General features: G+C 39.4%; 1 protein-coding gene across 3 annotated transcripts in view; it reads left to right on the forward strand.

The window, feature by feature from the left end:
• Window positions 1–21,880, forward strand: part of C8a (complement C8 alpha chain) — a 64,122-nt gene that overhangs the window by 19,537 nt on the left and 22,705 nt on the right. For 2 of the 3 annotated variants that reach the window (XM_069987045.1, XM_069987044.1), the window contains 6 exons: window positions 6,096–6,189; window positions 11,332–11,476; window positions 12,421–12,568; window positions 15,105–15,294; window positions 16,518–16,718; window positions 18,686–18,926. In XM_069987045.1, coding sequence (XP_069843146.1) covers window positions 6,096–6,189; window positions 11,332–11,476; window positions 12,421–12,568; window positions 15,105–15,294; window positions 16,518–16,718; window positions 18,686–18,926 — 1,019 coding nt within the window. Of the gene's footprint in view, window positions 1–6,095; window positions 6,190–11,331; window positions 11,477–11,936; window positions 12,076–12,420; window positions 12,569–15,104; window positions 15,295–16,517; window positions 16,719–18,685; window positions 18,927–21,880 lie in introns of those variants that run through there. The other variant, XM_069987046.1, reaches the window with a different exon arrangement.

Here is a 21,880-nt window from a genome sequence, read left to right on the forward strand (position 1 = left end):
ATTATTAGGCATTTTAAATCTCCACAAATGGAACATTGCAGACGGTTTATTCAAAAGACTTTGTCCATTTTTTTCCCTTCTACCCACACCTGGATGTGTATTTTGAGAACTAGTACTCTATAGAACACACTTTGAGAAATTTTGCAATAAATTTTTGGGCTGTGCTCTCTGCAGATGAAAAAACTAAAAGTCAGACAGTTATAGCAACTTTCTCATAGTAAATCAAGTACAGTGACAACAGGGGATATACTATAGGGGGAAGAACATACAAAAGAAAAAAAATCACATTGTATATAAAAAACAACAACAACAAAGAAAAAAACTCTTGTGTCCTATCTTGGGGTTCATTTCATTTAGTATCATCTTATACGGTCACATGTACATAGCTTTTGAGTTTTTCTGCTCATCTAATAAGATTATCCTAGATGTATACCAATTATTACAAATAAGAGAAACCATGGACCTATGTTTCTTTGGGCCTGGCTTACTTCACTTAATATAATTTTTTCCAAGTCTTTTCATTTCCTAACAAATGGGGCAATGTCATTCTCTCTGATGGAGGCATAACATTCCATTGTGTGTATGTGTGTGTGTGTGTGTGTGTGTGTGTGTGTGTGTGTGTGTGTGTGTATCACATTTTCTTTATACATTCATCTACTGAGGAGCATCTGAGACTCTTATCACTAACTACTAGAAAACCAGAAGTCATGCTTTGGCTCAAAGTAGTCTATCGCTAGCCTTGAACAAAAGAGCTCATGGACAGTGCCCAGGTCCTGAGTGAGTTCAAGCCCCACAATCAACAACAACAAAATTTATGTATATGTGTATATGTATATATGTGATATATATAAATATATCATGATTTTCTAGTCCATAGAATTATTAATGTTCTTTACATGTGGTAGACTAAAGTGGTAGAGCACCAGCCTTGAGGAAAAAGAGCTAAGGGACATCTTCCAGGCCTTGAATTTAAGCCCCACTACTGGCGTGCATAAACACACAGACACACAGACACAGACACAGACACAGACACACAGACACACACACACACAGACACACACACACAGACACACACACACACACACAGACACATACACACACCCCATGTGTATTAGTCCATTTTGACTAGCTCTACCAAATCCCCGAGGCTGAGTATTTTATCAAGTAAAGAGGCATAGTGACTCATTCTTCTGGAGTTCAAGTGTATGGTGGCAACAACTTCTTGACTCTGGTGAGGGCCTTCTGGTTATATGATAATACTGTGTATGGCATCATCCTGAGAGCCTGTGAAGAAGAGAACATGGCAACACAGGAAGCAAGAAGATGGGGTAGGACCAAGCTCTCTCTTTCTGTAACAACCCATTGTTTCAGAGCTAGTTTATCTCTATTAGGCCCAACCTACTCTGAAAAACCAGCAGTACTCCCTTCAAGTGGTGCCCCCTGTGATGTAATTATGATGTAATTATCTTCAGTAGGAGCTACCTTTTGTGTTCTACTACCCTGGAGACCAAATCTCCAACATATGAAGCTGAGGTGTGAATTGTAACAACCATAGCAATGACGTCATTTAAAAGTAGATAGAAAGCCTTTGGAAACATATGTGTCAAGAGTTTTAAAAAATAAATAACTAAGAATAGAGAAAAGCTAGTGTTCAATGACTGGCCTATTGTTGTGAAATTAGAACAATATGTAGTTATTATGATTTGCATTCTGCCCTACTTGTTAAGGAGGAAAAAGTCAAGAGGTAAAATGTTATTCGCAGTGTGACCTAAACTTTACTATGAAATAAAAGATGGGAAAAAATATAACACAAATATTTATAGTGGTTGGAGTAGAAGTAATTCTTTTTCTCTGTTTATCATTGTTGGTTTTTAAAAATGAGAATCTATTACTTTTATAATCATTAAAAAGTAAAGTAAATTGAAACAATCTGTTGGAATGGGCAGAGGAAATGTCAGGTATTCAGATATTGGCTGAAGGCTACAGCCCTGTAATGATGTAATGAATGATCATTGGGTACCTCTGTACTCCGGACACAGTGCTATGATCGCATTGCCAAGTGGAGCTCTGTCTAGACATCATGTCATAAAGCTTTTAAAATGACAATAACACAGCACTTCTCTGTCTAGGCTTTTGCCTCCATCCATTAATACTGTTTACTTTGATTTTGACATCATAACGCAGTTTCTTTTGGTTCATAATGACATTATCTTGATAATTCTATAGTGAAATTCAGAACTAACCCAAGTCCTTTCTGTTTCCAAACCCTTATATTCTTTGCCTTCTCTTCAGATACCATCCCTCTCTCCATGTCTCCAAAATTTATACTTTTGTTATCAGTACAGTCTGTCAGAAAAATGATGTACAGGCTAAACTTGAGCCAATTGGATTTTTAGATTTATTTAATCAGATTCTAACTAAGCATTGGGCTGAAACAAATCTCTCAACCTTTGCCACTGCCTGTTTCCCAGAAGTTGGTTTTATTTTCGCCCTTTCCTTCATCCCTTTTCTTTTCAGAAATGTTTATTGGGCATTTGCCATCTGTCTACTCAGGAGAGGTGAGGGGGAACTTAAGAAACAAATACACAAACTTAACCTGCATTCATAAGATTTTAGAATCTGGTGGAAGAAATGAAAATATACTTGTTATGTAAATGTGATAATTGAGTGTTGAAATGGTGTGCAAAAGTTGACCAGGTCATATGAGACATATCTAACCAGACTTAGCATCAGGAAATACTTTGCTAAAGAATTAATACTTAGGATAAGACTGAAAGATAGTCAATAGTTAGCTCAGGACTCACTCAGGACTGGTCTTTTCTGATAGGTGGGATAGAGGAAACATATCAAGGTAAGATTTTTCGAAGGTGCCCTCCATTGAATGATAACTGGCTGTAAAGGAAAATGTACATTAGAGGGGTATCATTGAAAAGCTTTGGTATTAAGCTAACGGTGTCCTAGCCAGGTTGGAGGGCAAGTGCAGTGGGATTTCTTGAGTAGAGACAATAGGGAAAAGATAAAAAGAGTTTATAGGAACAAGTAATAGGAACAAGTAATAGGTGACTCATAAATTAGTGATTTGGGAGAAGAGCAGAAGGTCCAGAATATAATCATGGAAGATAGAGAAGGACCAGGAATGGAACAAATGAGAGGGCTGGGTGTTGCAAGGCTCATGACAGGGAGTGATGAATCTCCAAAGTGGTGATAGAAATGAGGTGGGAAGGAAGTTTGACAGCTAAACACTGAAGTTTTCTTTAAAAGGGCAGTAAAACTATCGTGTTATTGTCTAACATCATTTTGTAGATCAGAGTTCCTTCAAGTATATGGTCTGTAGACCATAGTGCAAATAAAAACACAATGAAAAGAGTGAGTAATTTCTTGGTATTATGAAGGAATTGGTTTTGAACTCGCAGTAAGTTCAAAATAATTTTCAAAATAACACAAGGACATCAGTTGTATTTTTTATTATGTTTCTACTTGCATTGATGTTGGGTGATGGTGGATAAAATCGCTGTGGCCTTAGCAGTGGTACTAGTCTCATAGGAAAAATTAAATTTTGCTTTAAGAAGCCCTTCCTAAAGCAGGAAGAATTATTCATTCTATTAAACCTCAAGCCTTGAATAAATGTCATTTACATATTCTATGGAAACCCGAGAAGAATACCTAAAGAACTTACCAAGCACTAAAGTATAATGATTGCCTTGAGGAAAAGCAATTGCTTGAATTAAGTCAATGTAGCCACTAGTTTTCATTCAGGCTGAGCTTTGTAACAAACGGGGCCCCCATCCTGGGTAGCTTAAATGACAAACACTTCTTTTTCATAGCTTAGAGGAGGCTGGGAAACACAGGGTCAAGGTACTGGCAGATTCAGGTCTGGTGAGAGCTGGCTTGTGGTTCACAGAACGTGTCTTTCACTGTGTCCTTACACGACAGAAGGGGTGAGTGAGTTGTTTGGGATATCTTTAGTAAGAACACTAGTTCTATGTATAAGGTCTCCATCCTCTGGTTCTAATCAACCCTCTAAACCACATCCTCAAATACTATCACAAAGGGGCTGTGGTTTCATTAAATGAATTGTGAAGAGATACAAACATTCAGTTCATAAGACCACACTTGTTCTAGAACATCATTTTACTTGACAGAAATAACTGCCAGACAGGCTATAGCTGTACAGGCTTAGATATTTTGTATACACAGTAATAAAAAGCAGAGAGTCTATCATCAAAACCGAGCAGCATTATTTGTTACCAGTGACAAAATCTGATATTTCATGTAAAAAGCAAAACATACCAGCGTGAACTTGATGAGGTTGCTGGTGATATTAGCATTTTCGATTTCTCATATTGTACAGTATAATGTGTTAAGATATGTATACTTAGGGAAGTATTCATTTTCAGTGCTTAATGTTACAAAAAATGATCATTATATGAACAAGAGCCATTCCAAGTATAGACTAATGGATTTTAATGTATCAGAGGGCAAGAGTTCATTGAGATGCTTTCAGACTTCATGCGGCAACTAACACATATAAAAGTTTGTTGTGCCAAAGAGAAGATCCAGTTATCTAAAAGGATACTTAAACATTCCTGCTTTTTTTTTTTTGCAACTACATCACCATGTGAAGCAAGATTTTTTTCTCCCATAAACTTTCACCATAACAATATAATAGCAACAGATTGAATGAAGAAGCAGAAAGAAAATCCTGCTTTTTCCTAAACCAAACATTAATGAGACCTGTAAGACATGGAAGACAATTATACTCTTCTCACTGATTATTTTTTCTTGATAATATACTTTAAAATAAAACCACTTATGGTAACACTTTAAAGGTCTACTGTAATTTTAAATAAATTAACACATACTTTTAAAATATCTTTAATTCTTAATTCTAGGAATGTCATCACTCAGAAGCTCTTTGGGCCCTTCCAAAATTGGTTAGAATTTAAAGGGGTCCTAAGATCAATGCTAAAGATAAGTATTATAGTTCTGACTAGCCATGGTTATTTTCCTAGGCTTTTAACCTAGTTATTATTATTGCTCATGAATAGCCACTTATAATTAGCAGGAGAGATTTGAAGGACTGACTTTGCATACTATGCTAAGGAAATAACTGCCATTTATCACAGTCCAGACTGTCTGGCTCCCAGAGGCTGGGCAGTCCTGACACAGGATTCGACCTTTTAAACCTCTGGGCAGGCTGCCTGGTTTTGAAGCTGCAGCAGCAGCAATGATGCTGTGGGAGGAGGAAAAGGCTTAGAAACAGTTAGTTTGTGGCTTATTTACCTAACCCCAGGTGATCTGGCTAAGCTTAACTTGTGAAGGAGCAGTATGGGGCTAGAGAAGATCACAGTCTTGGAGAAAGACCAGTTTCTACCTCTTTCCCACTTGCCTGTATTACCACTCCCACCCCCACCCCTTTCTACCTCCTTTCCTACTCCTGAAGGATGATTAGTAAAATGAGGTAATAGCATAATCAGGAACAGGAAGTGAGCTTTGCTATTAAACCAACTAGTTCAAATATTCCCTGTCTTTCCTACAGAGGCTACTTAGCTATCAGGACTTTCAGAATTCTTACATTTAAAATATTTACCTCCTAAGATTATTATAGATATAGCTATAACTAATGTCCGGCATATAAAACTTAAAACTAAATTTTAGGAAACAGTTCATAAGCCTTTTGACACCCTTTCAGTAACCACACTTATGTTACTTTAAATATACTTTTATAGATGGGAAGATAGCTTAGAGATTTTAAGTAACTTGCTCAAGTTTTCTAAGGCAGTGTTGGTTAAGATTCAGTCTTCCGACTCCACACTCCATGTTTCTAGAGACAGGGATTTCTGCTATTTTACCTTATCAAAAATTGCTAGCTCTCCTCAGAATTCATCTCTCTAAGTGATAATCATTTTATCTTTCTGGAATTGATATAGCATTAAAGTTGAGATAGAGCCTCTAGGACCTTATTGATGTCTATCCATGATAGGAGCCCTATTTCTTACAATTCATGCCGAACTAGCAAGAACATGTGCAAGAATTTCTCCTTTGCTTAAGTTTTGCATCTTGACATGGATTCAAAGCTCTTTTCCTTTCTTTAGAAGAGTAAGTCGGGCAGTGAACCCTGCAGCAGTTGCATGCCAGCTCAGCAACTGGTCAGAGTGGACAGATTGCTTTCCATGCCAGGACAAGAAGGTGAGCCATTTATGTCCAGTTGGGAGAATTTCCTATTGGATCTGTGCACTGAGAATTCAAATGGAAATAAGAAGTTGGGCGAGAAATCTAGACCTCTGGGGGTGAAATACCTATTTGGATGTACATATTTGGAAACACTGGGCTCATGGACAGTGACTTATTTTACACCACTGCCTGTACCTTGTGTATTGGCCATTACTGCCAAATTCAAGTGTTTAAGCCTTACATCTTCAGTTTAGATCAGGTGTTACCTTTTAACTGCTCTGCTGCTTTGAACTTGCTTAGTTTGTCTTCTCTGTGCCTTAGTTTCCTTATCTGTACATGGGAGTGCTAATAGCTCCTGTAGTACAAGGTTATTGAGCACTAATAGAATGATGCTTGCTTTGCTAGCACTTTTCATGCCATCTGGCATAGAGCAAGCCTCTGAGACATGCTGCTGTTTTTGTAGTTATTGAATATGCTTTCTCTAGCCCCACTTGCAGTGCGTCAAATCCAGCCCCAGTTCTTGCTCACCAGAGCGCTTTTTTTGTTGTTGTTGATTGTGGGGCTTGAACTCTGGGTCTGGGTGCTATCCCTCAGCTCTTCAGCTCAAGGCTAGCACTCTACCACTTAGCCACAGTGCCACTTCCGGTTTTCTGGTAGTTTATTGGAGATAAGAGTCTCATAAACTTTCCTACCCAGGCTGGCTTTGAACAGTGATCCTTAGATCTCAGCCTCCTGAGTAGCTAAGGTTACAGGTGTGAGCCACCGGTACCTGGCTACACCAGAGCTCTTGATGGAGCTACTTACTGTCATACAGCCTGTAGACAGACTCATCATCATCTTGGTTAGACATAGGTGCTTTGCGAATGCTTTGTTATTTATCTTATAATTTCATAATTTTATTTTATTATTTATTTTATTATTTGCCAGTACTGGGCTTGAACCCAAAGCTTCACACTTGCAAGACAGGTATTCTGTGACTTAAGCCATGCCTCGTCTGATGAATATTTTGGATGTTTGTTCAAAATTGCAGAGCCTCACAAGCAGTGAAAACAAAATGTGAACCTAGTTTGTTTATTTTAAAGATTGAACTGCCTTATTCTGCTTCACTCAGCTCTGTGAAGGGTCAAGAAACCTACACTGCCTTGGCGTAAAGTACCTGGCCCCCATATGCCCAGTTTGCTCTGACATCCTGAATTTGTTTCCCGAGTCAGCTGTATCACTAGTACACATGGGATAGAAGCACAGGAATTTATTCCCTCACTCTTCTGGGGGTCAGGAGACTGAAACCAGGTGTCAGAGTGGCTAGGCTCTTTTCTGGAGGCTACGCAACAACTGAAACTCTTTTTTGTTTCCCATCTCATTTCACTTAGAGAGCAGACAGCACAGTGGACTCCCTTCTAGCTTAAGTCAGAATGGACTCACCACTTTAGTGACCCCCAAAATCCTTTGTGTATCTTTATAGTGAACTCGGAGAGAATGAAATTCTGTTAATTATATGAGAAGAAGACCACTTCAATTGCTTTTTATTAATATGTTTCTTCCTCTCAAAAATCATCCAAACAAAGATGTGCATTTCTGGAAAGAAACATTATGTAGTAGGCAGAAACGAAAATGATTTCTTAATGATGGCAAGTACAGGCAATAGCACGGAGAAGTCCCTAAGGGAATCTGGGCACCAACCTCCATGCAACATAGTGTCTTCATTATTGGATAGCAACATAGGAAATGGGAACCTGCTGGAAGTGAGCCGGAAGGCTGACCGCATCCCTCCAAATATAGGAACTACGGGAAGGACAATAATGGGCATTAATAGTCACTGCTTATCAAATATGCTCTATGTACCACACACTGCCATGATGCTCCAAATAAATATGCTGTCTAGTTTGACTTCACAGACAGCTGGGCAAGCTAAACACCACACTCCACTCCATAAAGGTCATACATTAAGAAAAAGGGAGAGCCTAAACCCTACTCAGACTGACTTCAAAACCCTGAAAGGTTGACTGCTCCATTCTACCAGAGAGAAACAAGTGACATTAACAGCCACCTAATTCAATCTCTTCTATGGTAGCACAACAGCTGGCAGAAAAATGGTGGATTGAACTAAGGGCCTAGGTGCTTGCTGTACTCAGAAAGGGCTCTACCATTTGAGTTTATGCCACCAGCTCTTTCAATTTATGTTTGTTTTTCAAATTGACTCCCTCCTTCTCTCTCTCTCTCTCCCTCTCTCCCTTCCCTCCAAGGATTTAACTCTGGGCCTTGTATATGTTATGTGAGCACTCTATATCCCTGTATCCTTAGGCACCATACCTCAGCCCTTTTATTTTTGAGATTGTGTCTCTAACTTTGCCTGGATGGGACTTGAACTGGAGATTCTCCTATCTTCATCACCCGACTTGCTGGGATTATATGCAAGTGCTAACCATGTCTGGTATAAGAGCTGCTTTTTACTGTGTTGTCACTAATATTGTCAATGCTCTCTAATTCATCCCATTTTACAGATGAGAAAATTGGGGATAAGAGTCATTAAGCAGTTTACATAGGATGACTGCAATAGCATAGCTGTTGGAATTCCAACCCAGTTTAACATAGGATTTACAAATGCCCTTAACCTCATAAACTTGTGAAAAGTCAAGAGACAAAGAATGTAGTGTTTGACCAATCATAGGCCTCAATACATGGTGGCTTCCATCACTACCATCACCATATTGGTTTAAAACCTGTTGTACTTTTTAGAGAGTGAGAAGGAGAATTGTGGGAACACTGATCACCGAGAGTCAAGAATATGGATAGAAAATGGAAAGATCTAGGTGTTTTCAAATTAAACATTAAGTATAGTCTCTTTGTATAGAGTTTTGAAACCTCTTACTGCTATTATTAACTAGAAGACAGAAAAAGCAGTGGACAGGTTTGATGCTTCCTCTTTGCCAGTGAGCCCTCATATAGACTGAAGAATGCTATGGTTTGAGCCGCCCTCCAAGGCTTCATTTGTTGAAATTTAATTCCTATTGTGAGGTATTAAGAGGATGAAAGCTTAATTAAGTCTGTAATGTTCAGAAGTAGACCCCTCTCTTTTACTGAATAGGTAGACAGTTTCTTTCCCCACCCCCACCTCACTATGTGATACCTTGTACCACCTTGGAACTCTGCCAGCAATGTCAAAGGTAGTTGTGGCCCTGGTACCCCAAGAAGTATTAGCCAAATCAAAAACATCCTTTCTTTAAAACTTAGCACATTATTAGCAACACAAAATGGACTAGGAGAGGGCAAAAGGAAAGAATGTCTCTATAATTCTTCACTGGAAGAGTCATGGATACTGGTAGTGCTGTGCTATTGTCTCTGTTTACTGGGCATAGGTGGTTATATACATGCTGTTGATTTGTCAGTCATGGGGCTTGAACTCAGGGTCTGGGTGCTTTCACTAAACTCTTTTGCTCAAGGCTAATTCTCTATCATTTTGACCCACAGCTCTACTTCCCTTTTTTTTTTTTTGTAGTTAATTAAAGATTAGTCCTATGGAGTTTCTTCCCTGGGCTGACTTTGAAAGGTGATCCTCAGATCTCAGCCTCCTGAGTAGCTAGAATTACAGGCCTGAACCACCAGCACCAGGCCCATATACTTACATCTCACATAGTCCCTAGAAGGTAAGGAACCATTACACCCATCCACCTACTGAAAAGAAAAGGAACTCAGGTAAGGTAACCAACTTGAGATCTGGGATTGGTAAGCAAATCTAGTGTGTGAACCCAAGTCCACCAAATTCTTGTGCACATGCTCTTTTTACTTTAGGATACAGGTGAAAGAATCAGTCACTTTAATTAGCAAACTCTAAACCACCTACCACATTTGACAGATTTGGAAACTGAACCAAATACAGATACTTCATACAGCAAGTAAGAAGTGGACTCACAGAAACACGGATGCTCCAAGTTTTGCTTCCTTACATACTAAAATCTTGGAGAAAGGACTTTGGGCTGAGCTAGGGGCCAAAGGCAGCATAAGATCCAGAGCTATTATGTTCCCAGAGCAGACACTGTATGGGTGCTCTCCACCCAACTTGTCACGCTTCGGCAAAGCAGTGGTTAGACCTCGTATTTCTCTGAATATCGTAGTCTTCGGTTTCTACCTTGTACCCAAGTACCTGATACCACATATCATTAAAAAAGGCTCATTATTATTCCCTAGATTTTTAATAGATTGAAATGATTTTAATTATTTTCTGTTCTATTAATAATTCCCTGTTATCAGCACTCAAGTTTGGACTCACAGATTCAGATGACATCTTCACAACTCTCTTGTCCCTTCCAAATCTTGCATGGACTCTTTTTAATAATCAAGGCAACCTCTCAATGCCCATAATTTCCTGCAATTTCAAGAAAAAGCTGCTGTATTTTGAAGTAAAATAAAACAAAATTCATAGTTTGGACTATGACTGGCCTGGGTTGAGTCACGGTCAATTCTTGAAGCAATTTCTACAAGGCAGGCAGAAGGGCTTCTCTGTGTCAGCAGGGCCAGGTTTATATTTATGCACCCCTATAATTGAAAAGATGGTTCCATATTCAAAGGAAAGAGGGGATGAAATGGCCATAAGCAAGACTGGAAAGGAAAAGCAGTTCTTACAAATGCTCCTAGGAATGTACCTGACAGTACATCAAGTTCAAATGCATGAAGCCACATGCATTTTTAATCCTCATCTTTAATCCTCATCTCCCTCCTATGCAAAAAGCACATAGACTGTTAGAAAGATAGACAAACAAGTGGATAGTCCACACAACCTTTTCTGACAAGTGCTAGTAGAGAGAGAAAGCACTCGGAAGTGTCAAATATGCTACTGAGTTAGCAAAGGCTTTTGGGAGGAGCTACACCAGGAAGCTGGAGAAATGGCTGTTAACTGGTTGAACAAAGGAACAGCAAGCAGAAAGACCCTCAAATCATTCTATCGCAGTCTTTCCTGTGGTGCCGGAAGTTCCCCTGCAGTATTTCAGCTTGTGACTCTGCCTCCTCTGGTTAAATACCACTGTTTATGCACATCTGTCCCCCCAGAAGACAGCTCTATAGGCAGCCCTCAATCATGAGACAGTTGTTCCTTATGTTCCTGTCTGCACCAGCCCTGGGTGATTGACTGACAAGACTGTGTCTGTTCTAAATCTGATTTAGTACCGATACCGGAGCCTCTTGCAGCCAAGCAAGTTTGGGGGAGCCATCTGCAGTGGTGATATCTGGGATCAAGCCAGCTGTTACAGCTCCGCACCTTGTCTTCAGCAAGCACAGTGTGGACAGGATTTCCAGTGTAAGGAGACAGGTGAGTAGTGCTCCTGTGGTATTACAGCAGTGTCTGTCAAACATAACAAGCAAAGCACGTGTGTGCCTGGGGGGTTTGTTGAAGTGCATATCCTTAACCCTTTCCCCCAGAGGTTGTCTCTCATTCCCAAGGTTTAGGAATCAGCCCCAGAATCTGCATTTTAAGTCAAATCTGCAATCCATCGAATCTTGGTTGACGTTTGTAGGAACGTTTGTTGATTAATTCAAGAAAAAGGACAATTCTTCTATCCACCCACTCTCTTCACAAGGATTTACTGGGTATTATATGCCAGAAAGTGTACAGCTGAGGTTAATAAAGAGATAAAACAATATACCTGCCCTTGTGATTCTCCTAGTCTGACTTATAAGAGGCCAATTACAATATCATGTGATGACCACTGGAACGGACATTAGTACCTGGTTATGTAGGTCCAGCAGGAGCGGCCCACATTCTCTTTCAGGAGGCAGGGATGGCTGCCTAACATGGTCTTTGAGCTGGACTGGAAAATAATAAGTTTCTGAGAGAAAGAACATGTGAAAACATGAAGATTCAGGACATAATCATGTTACAATGCATCAGAACTTTGGAAAGAGAGTCAGGTGAGGACCACTGTACTACCCTAGTACCTACCATGAGCTAGGTAACTGTGGCATTTGAAAGAGGGTTTTGGGAAGCTATTGGCAAACAACAGAGCAAAGGGATGGTAAGGCCAGACAGACATTTTAGGATTGCAGGAGCAGCAATGTGGAGGCTGGATAAAAGTGGGAGGGGTGGGCAGGACTGAGCTGGAGGCAACAGCCAGAGCTAAGGAGGCCAGAAGGAGGGCTGAGACCGTGAGGAGAGGATGGGCAGCTGGGAGGGCAACAGGTAAAAATGCTTGGGGACTGGACACGGGTCAGGGGGTCCAGGGGTCTCAGCAGCAGCCTCCGCTTTTCCTTTTCTAGGTCGCTGCCTGAAACGTCACCTCGTGTGTAATGGAGACAGGGACTGCCTTGATGGATCTGATGAGGAAGACTGTGAAGATGTCAGGGCTAGTGCAGACGACTGCAGTCAGTATGAACCGATTCCGGGATCAGACAAGGTGGCCTTGGGGTGAGTCGCCAGTCTTTAGAATGAGGGATGATTTCTCCTCCTCCATGAGCATCCGTTTTGGAGAAAGAACAGCCTGTTTTGGAGGTTTTCTTCGGAAACCTCCACAAGCCTCCCTCTCTTATGTCTGAGGTGGCTTATGGGTTCCTTCCCACAATGAATGCAAAAAGGGGCTGCAGGTCTGGTAAAGGCACAAGTAGTCGAGTGCTTAACAAGCATGGGCTCCGGAGTTTAATCACCAAGACTCTTCATGCACCCTCCCCTATCTGTACCTTCCTCACCACCCTCTGTCTCTTCTTTCTGAAGAGCTCACTCCTATTAACAGATGGCATAAGAACTTCTGGATAAGTTAATGCATTAACTATCTACTGTTTGGAAAACAAATCTATATACACCGTGCATTAAAGACGGGGGAACATAAGTATAATTATGTTATACATAACTCACTTTAATAGTATAGTTTGATGAATTCCCAGCCCCCATCTATCCAATCTCCTTTTACTAAGCAGCAATATTTTATAACAGGCATCATGTTAACTACGACCTGATGGAAAAATTTAAAATAGTGTCTGGTTGTTTTTTTTTTTTAAAAAAAAACAGAAAAATAGTTTGATTAGAACATAGCTTTCATCTTACAGTGGCAGAGTTGAGTACTTGCAATGGAGGCCTATGGCCTATGAAGCCTAATAAATTTACCATCTGATCATTTAACAAAAAAGTTTAATGACTCTTCCATAGTATGGCACTGGGATAATTTAGTTGACTACTTCTTGTAGAAAGATAATTAGGCTTTTCCCCTTCTTATAAACAATGCTGTAATGAACTTTCTTTCTTTCTTTTTTTTGGGGGGGTCCAGTTGTGTGCCTGAACTCTGGGCCTGGGCGCTGTCCCTCAGCTCTTCAGCTCAAGACTAGTGCTCTACCACTTGAGCCACAGTGCCACTTCCAGCTTTTTTTTTTTCTGCTTATGTGGTGCTAAGAAATTGAACCCAGGGCCTCATGCATGCAAGGCAAGTGCTCTACCACTGAGCCACCTTCCCAGCCCTGTAATGAACTTTCTTATATACCTATTTTTATGCATATATCTGATTGGGAGAGCTTCTGTTCATAATAATAGTAGTCCTTTAGATTACACCTTTTCTCTTCCACTGGGGCTTTTGCAAACAGCTTTTCCAAATACATCTAGGTTTTAGTAATCTTTAATGGTTACAGTACAATATTTAGGCTCAATGCTGTTTTGAGTCTTTGTTTGGTCTGTTATAGAGGCTATATTTATGAGCCAGCGGAAGAAGCATATTCAGCAGATAGGGAGTTAGAAAGTGCAGGATGGAATAAAGGTAAAGAACTTAGATTTTTACTGTCAAAAAACATCTTAGAAAAATTCAACTGTGACTATAGGCAAGTATCTTAATTTTTGGAGCTTCAATTTCTCCATTTGCAAAATTGTGAAGAGGTTGAAAGTTAATGTATGCTAAATGTCTAGTTTAGCATGTATTCAATTCATCATAGCTATTAATACATCATTTCTACTAATAAGAAGAAAGAGATAGAGAAAGGAAGCAAAAAAGGAAGTTAACATACATTGAATTTTTATTCTTTGTCAGGTGCTCTATAATTACCCATTTATTTTTTGAGGTAGGTTATATTCACAGTTTATCTCATGTTCTTTTTCTGTCATTGTGCCTTGTTACAGGCAGCATACACAATAACAGTAGGTGCTGTGCCAGTGGTAAGTGCTAAATGCTATGGGAGCCTAGGAAGGAATTGACTATGACAAAGTTTGACTATGTACAAAGAAGGCTATATAAAGGAGGTATCATTTGAGTTGGGTCTTAAAGGCTAAATAGGAGTTTCAGAGATGTTTTTGTTATTTGTATCTTAAGAGGCTTTGAGTTTTGAGTATTAGCGCTCTCAGCCAACCCACTTGCTTTTGCTCTATTAACAAAGTCACAGTTGCAGAACCTGACTGTTGCACTGTGTTCATTTGACATCTCAGACAATGGCTTTCTGGAGATTAGAGTCTCAGCCTTTGCACTGGGCCTCACAACTACAATTTCCAACTCACTTCTTAGTAGTAGGGCCTTTCTGAAATAATACTAACAATAGCACAGTAGGACTATCTATTTAATTCTTACTTAGCATATGTTAAGCATGTTTATGATTCCTTTATGATGGTAGTAGTCTTGCTAATTTCTTTATAAAAATAGCTAAATTAACACACAGGGAAATTAAATGAATTGCCTATGGTCAAGGAGCTAGATAGGGCAGAGCTGTGATCTTGGTTCCTCAGAATTTACTCAACAACTATGTAAGGGCACTGGTTCAGATGTGGAACAGAGCTGTCTAGATGCTCTGGCTAAAGGACACTTGGGGGACCCAGTTAAGAGCCTTAAGGTATTCAATGAAACCCTGGGGTTCCAAAGTACACAGTTTGAGAAACCACTGCTCAGTCTACCATCTGCAAACTGTTCTAGAAGACAACATTTATCTCTGGCTTTCTTGAAGCTCCTTCCTAGAAGCTATCTTTTTTGTTAATGTAGGTACAATATCCTGACCCAGAAGGAAACTCAGAGTGTGTATGATGCCAGGTATTATGGTGGCCAGTGTGAGACGGTATACAATGGGGAATGGAGGGAGCTCCGTTATGACCCCACCTGTGAGCGTCTGTACTATGGAGAGGATGAAAAATACTTCCGGAAACCCTACAACTTCCTAAAGTACCACTTTGAAGTAAGTCTGAACAGATGCACTTTCAGGCTACTGCAGGATGAGGGGTAGAAGGAGAAGTTTATTAGTGAAGAAGCTTTGTTCTGGAGGCCTTTATTTTCCATAGAGTTTACCTGTGGCTTTAGGTCCCTTCACACGTGTGTCCCTAACACCCAACTCGGTGTTGATGGTGCTGAGAAGTAAGGGCAGCACCAGGGAGAGGGAATAATGGTGAGTAGGGCTACCCACCTGTTCAACATTGGCTGCATTCCAAGATCAATCTGGGCCCTCTTCTCAGTGCCAGTCAGAAGTCTCATCCCAAAGTGTGGCTATTAGAGGCTATAATGATGTAAGGCCATGAGCAATCAGACCTTGTCCCTTGCTGACACACTCTCTTAATCTTTAAAGTAGGTGCATAGCATAGATGGGCAGGATTCTAAGATTTATGCCCCTGCAGCTCACATTGGTTATTTTCATATCTTTGTTTTGTTCATGATTTTGTTTAGAATAAAAGTTTCCTTTGTTCTGAAGTGATTGCAAATTGCTGATGATCCATAAGACTCTTCATGTCTAAAATCCCATGGTCTTCTGGTCCCTCAGAGCATCACATAGCTCACAGTCAGTTCCAGACCCTGTTCATGGTGGTTCATTTCCTTACTCACACCCTTGAGGTGCTATGCACATATGGTACACATGATAAATGTTTGCCTCATGTTAAGACTCCAACTTCTATATCAATTATCCCACTTCATCTTCACAATGGCAACATGAAATAGATATCATCATTGCCCCATTTTGGTACAAGAATGAGATATAAAGCAATAAAATGCCAGTACCTACCTACTTTACTGCAGTAAGTGGCAAAGGCAAGATTCAAACTGAGGTCTACTAAAGTAAGGCTAGGCTACATATCATCTAGAAGAGTGAATCCATACACATAGCATAAAGTAGTTGTGCATATTGTATCTGTACACGTTTTATCAATACAATCAGATACCAAGATGATTTTGAACTATTATCTTAACACATCTTTCCTACCCTCAAGTTACTCAAGGGAAACTATTGATAACATCATCTTATATGGTCATATATAAAACAAAGGAAGAGGTAACAATGCTTGATAGAAAATGTACTCATTACCTTCATCATGTAACTGTAACCCCTCTGTACACTATTTTTTACAATAAAAACATATTTAAAAAATAGTCTCTGTGCACAGAACTAAAATTTACTTGTTTTTTTTTCAGCCCCTGGCAGACACTGGCATCTCCTCAGAGTTATATGATGATATGAATGACCTCCTTTCTAAAGTAAAAAATGAGAAGTTTCAGTCAAGTGGTCTGACCCTTGGCATAGGCCCAGCAGACAGGTCTGTAATGGTGAATGTAGGGGTATCCCAGTCAGATGAAGCTTCGTTCTTGAAGAAGTTAAACAAGTATAATAAGAAGGTATTAAAACATAATGTCTGTGCCTCACAGTTTTCTGTAATCTACACTGAACACGTATTACCTTAATTGCATTAAAAAGTACAGTAGTAATTGAACCTTAATTTGCTTGTATAATTGGAAATGTCTGATCAGTGGTAATCATGTTTGTTTTTCTTATTAAGCTTTTGCACACAGAATCATCACAAAGGGAATAAAATTGGACTCTAAGATTAAAACTCTTATCATTTTACCCCTCCCCCATATCTGTTTTCATGGTTACCTGGAGCTTATAGTGAAACATATAAGCTAGTAATGTGTTGAAGATAAACTGCTAGACCTTCTACATTTGACTTGGGAGGTTTCTACAACAAGCTTTGGTTTTCTAAATAGATAAGAAAACTGTTATGGTCAATAAGTCTTTCATTTGTCTGTCAAATATTTACTACTATCTATTGTCTGGAAGGGTTAAAAAAAATTGTTCCTTGTGGAGGGGCCATTCATCTGAACTAAGATTCAAAGACTACTGCAAATGACCAGACAAAGGGAGACAGGTATTGGGAGAAGGTGTTTGTATTAATCAGCTTTCTGATACTGTAGTAAAGTGCCTGTGAATTAACTTAAATGGTACAAGGTTTATTTAACTCATGATTTTGGAGAGTCCAGTCCAAGAAGGGGCATGTATATTGTTTTAGGTCTCTGATACAGGTGCTGGATGGAAACTGCCAGAAATGACAGTGCAGCAAATTGCTCACACTATGAACCAGGAAGAAAAGAAAGAGAAAAGGGGACCCAAGTCCTACAGTTCCCTTGGGGGGCACACCTCCAATGACCTAAAGACCTCCCACTAGACTTCACCTCCTAAGGCTTTACCACCATCCCCGCAGTGTCACACACTGGGAAACAACATCTAATGCATGGTCATCTAGGGGCATTTTACACCACAACTATAGAAATATAGTCATGGGAATCAGCATGTGCAGAGGCTTGAGGTAAAAAACACCTCACACAAGCTGTCAGAAGCAGAGGATGGAAGGGAAAATGAGGGAGTAATGAGGATGGAGAGGTTATCATGGTTATCATTTACCGAATCGATGCGAAATGCACCAAAAAGCCTCAGTAACACTGGTATCAGGACTATGGATCTACTTGAAGTTCAAAACATTAGCTTTGGTGGTAAAAACACAGTTATAAAAATTAACTCACTCAACAAGTACAAATTGAATTCTGAAGCTTTGCACAAATTAGCTATTGATCTGAAGGGTAACTATTGCTCTGAGTTCTTGTTATAAGTGTTAGTATGGACTGTTCTAAAAGCAAGTGGTCTCTTCAAACTTTCATTATCACTTTGAATCAAGGTTTTCATTACCTGGAGAAAGGCCTACAAATGACCATATTACTCTAAAACTTACTCAACATGCCCTTCTGGAGCTCTCTCTCATACTCACTGTACAACGTTGCTGCTTTTTTCTTTGTTACTAAATACAAAAAGATTACTACTAGAATATAAGCTTTGTGAGGGCAGGGGCTTGTCTCATTGAAGATCATTTCCTTTGTACCTTGCAAAATGCATACAACCACAGGCATAGTTGGTAATTGTTCAATTTATTAAATGACATTTCACTATGTCATCAAACATACTCCATTTTATATATAGATATGACTGAACTGTGCTGAGGGGATGTAAAGAGATGACAATGCACTTGAGTCAGAATAGAAGCGGGAAGAACAGTGAGGAAGCCATTATGGGAACTAACCCAGGTGGGAGTTGATTGAACTGAAACCATGGAGGAGCTTATGAATGCACAGGAGAAGAAGTGTGGCATCTATTGGCATCCAATGCATGCTTGTAAAGATCTATTTTATTCCATGCATTTATGCTTATCTATTTTCCTAAGCTACTGAAAACTGACAGTTTGCATTATCTCATATCATAAAAAGTGATCTGTCTTTGTGCTGTTGCCTCATTCAATGGTAATTGTTTTTGGCAGAGATACAACTTTATGAGAATTTTCACAAAGGTTCAGACTGCCCATTTTAAGATGAGGAGGCATGATATTATGCTGGATGAAGGAATGTTACAGTCACTAATGGAGCTTCCAGAACAATACAATTATGGCCTATATGCCAAGTTTATCGACGATTATGGCACCCACTACATTACCTCTGGATCCATGGGTGGCACTTATGAATATATCCTGGTGCTTGACAGAGAAAAAATGGAATTATTTGGTGAGTAGAGCAGAAGCTACAGGCCTGCCATGATCAATACACAAACATGTATCACACACACATACACACAAAAACACATATACACACGCACACACACACACACACACCACCTGTCATGGATTGTTGTCTAAGCACTGATGGATCTCTGAGTGATCCTGCTTTGCTCTCATGATAACTCTGAGCTAATTGTTATTGTTTTTAGGGAGGTGCCATCCATCACAATAAACAGCTAATAAGCATGAGAGAAAGAATTGGAACCTAGACTTGTCTAGGCTCCTTATAATATGTGTTTCAAATTACCTAACAGTTACCTCTAAATTTCAAGAAAGTGAAAACTTGTTTGACTATAGATGTGGTTGGTTTTTTTTTTTTTTTGGTACTGGTACTTGCCTTCAGTTAATGAAGCTAAAAGGCAAAGTCAACCAGGATCCTCTCTTCTGCTTCACTCCTGTAACTTTCTAGGACCTCAGTTCCTTCTCATCCACCATCTTTTTTTCATTTCCATCCTTCAGTAGTAAGCTGGCTCTTGTCTGTCACTTACTCCAAAACTTCCATCCAGATGGTGTCTGGGGCCTGTCACTCCTTCCAATCCCTCTCAGCAATTGTGACCAGGTTGAGCTTCCTACTTTACAAGATCCCATAATTTTGCATCCTTGCCTAGAGTCCTGAATGATCAAGAATAATGTCTAGGGTGATTTAGCCTGGCATAAACAAACTTCACGAATTTAGTTATCTTACCAGAACAGGACTTCTCCAAGTGTAGGGCTCCGACTGGTCACATTGCATAACTTGAAGCTTGTTAGTAAGTGAATTCTCAGAACTTCACCCCATACCTCACTTAATTAAAAAAAAAAAAAAATTGGAGTGGATGCTGTGCTTTTACAAAATTTTGGAGTGATTCTTATGCTGACTGTGGTTGAAAGATCTATCCATATTATAAAGCCAAATTCAAATTTCCAAATTTAAGACATTTTCCTGACTATGCCAGGCTAGGGTATTAATTCTCTTCTTCAATACATTTCTGTAAATTCCGCACTGTTTAGTCTTTATTATAACTGATTTTCAAAGATAGCTAGGCTTTTTGAAAGCATGTATCATGTTTGATTCTTTTCAATCTCTTTAGTGCTCAATATAGCTTAACACAAAGTGAGAAGGCTTAACAAGACAGAGCATTGATTCAAGCTCCTAGGTAGGATCATTCATTAACTCACCTCTGTCTGTCTGTCTGTCTGTCTGTTTGTTTGTCGTCTGTCTGTCTACCTGTCTATTTATCTGCTTCAAAAAAGCAATGATTCAGAGTACTCTATTGAGCATCCTGTCTGTGCTAGATAGAATGGTGTTTCCACCCTCTTGCAACACAATATTTCTCAAGCTGCAGGTTGCAATCCAATAGTAGGGCTAAAAAATCAATGTATGGATCACAAGGAAAATTTTGAGTAGAAACAATTTACAGATAGAGGAGAAAATAAAATAGTAGATTATAGTCACCAAAGGTAAATTATTGTTTAACATTTCCAATTAAAGACATGCACACATATACCATCATCACAATACTAAATAAACATCATTGTATATCATTATTTTGAGTCTGAAAAGCTATTTGAACCATCATTTAGAATCATTCCAAATTTGAGGAAGGAAAACGTATGGGCATTTGTTGAGTACTAAGTTCAATGACATATATTCTTATCCAGTTTTTATGGCAACACTTGCAGGTTGGTGTTAGCCTCCAAACCAATGAGATTCATTAGGGAAGTAAATGAATTTGCCTAGTACTGCAGGAATCTGGCCTCAGGGCCTTAGGACCTGTGGTTTTCCTCACTGGTGGTTTGGGTAGAGCCTTTCATTTTGGTTCCTGTCTTTAGTGTTAGATTACTCGTTAATTGCCTGGGGGTATGTAGTGGCCCCTCCTCTTTAAAAATCTGTGGGGCTGAAATGGGCTTGCAAAGTGGTTAATATTCAAAAGGAGCCCACCAACAAATTGTCCCAGGATAATTACCTCAGCTCTGTTTATAGAAAACCATATGTCGATAATAGCACAATTTGCTATTTGTGAAGGGCTGATTTTCTATAAATCCAGAAAGTTAGTGTTGCTTTTCTATAAATATGGAAATGTGCTAATCATCACCTCATCTGCTGGAGACCGCTAATAAATCAGAATGTCATTTACATATTAACCTACAAAGAACAAAAATGTCTCTACCTTCTTTCCCTTTGACAAATAACATCACACACAGACTTTTTCCTATCTAATGTTTGGCTGGTTTTCTTTCTCATTCCCTTTCTTTCTAGGTAGATATCTTTCATCTCTCCATCTTCCCTGTCATTTCTCTTTATCATTGTCTTTTTCTCTTTCTGTAGCTTTGATCTATAGGAATTTAATTTATATTCAATTAAGGGCTTGATTCTAAGAGACATCCTGGGTGGGGTACATTCATGTCTTCAAATGGCTGAGCTTGGAATGGGATAGAGTTTAGGTGAATCTGTCTGTGCTGAGGGAATCCTTTGTCCTTGAGTTTGCCTCAGATCCTCTCTGGATTTATTCCAGAGGCTGCACAACAGTGTTTTCTTCTAGTGTGTCCTTTAGATCAAATACTTCTCCCTGAATGACAGCACAAAACCATGCATCAAAAAATCTAGGTAAGTCTTGGATGTTGGGAAGGTGATGTTACACTTCAATGAGATCCTAAAACTTCCTCAAGGGCTGCACCTGACAGCTTTGTACCTTCCGCAGGAAACAGTTCAGGGTTGCATTTGAATTTATGGAAGCGATCATTCTTTTCTCCTTTATTCCCTTTTTGGGACTTTCATTATCTCTCTTTGTATCAAGTTATACCAAAGAAAAAAGTGCATTCTCTGTTCTGTTTTCTCTGGACTGTGACCCAATTCTTGGGCTGAAATCTGACCTTGGGCAGAGCAAGCACTTTGGTGATACTATTCTATTTATTTTGTAT

This window comes from Dipodomys merriami, unplaced genomic scaffold (genome assembly GCF_024711535.1).
Source record: "Dipodomys merriami isolate MVZ:Mamm:240054 unplaced genomic scaffold, mDipMer1.0.p SCAF_34, whole genome shotgun sequence".
In the NCBI taxonomy this organism is placed as follows: domain Eukaryota; kingdom Metazoa; phylum Chordata; class Mammalia; order Rodentia; family Heteromyidae; genus Dipodomys; species Dipodomys merriami.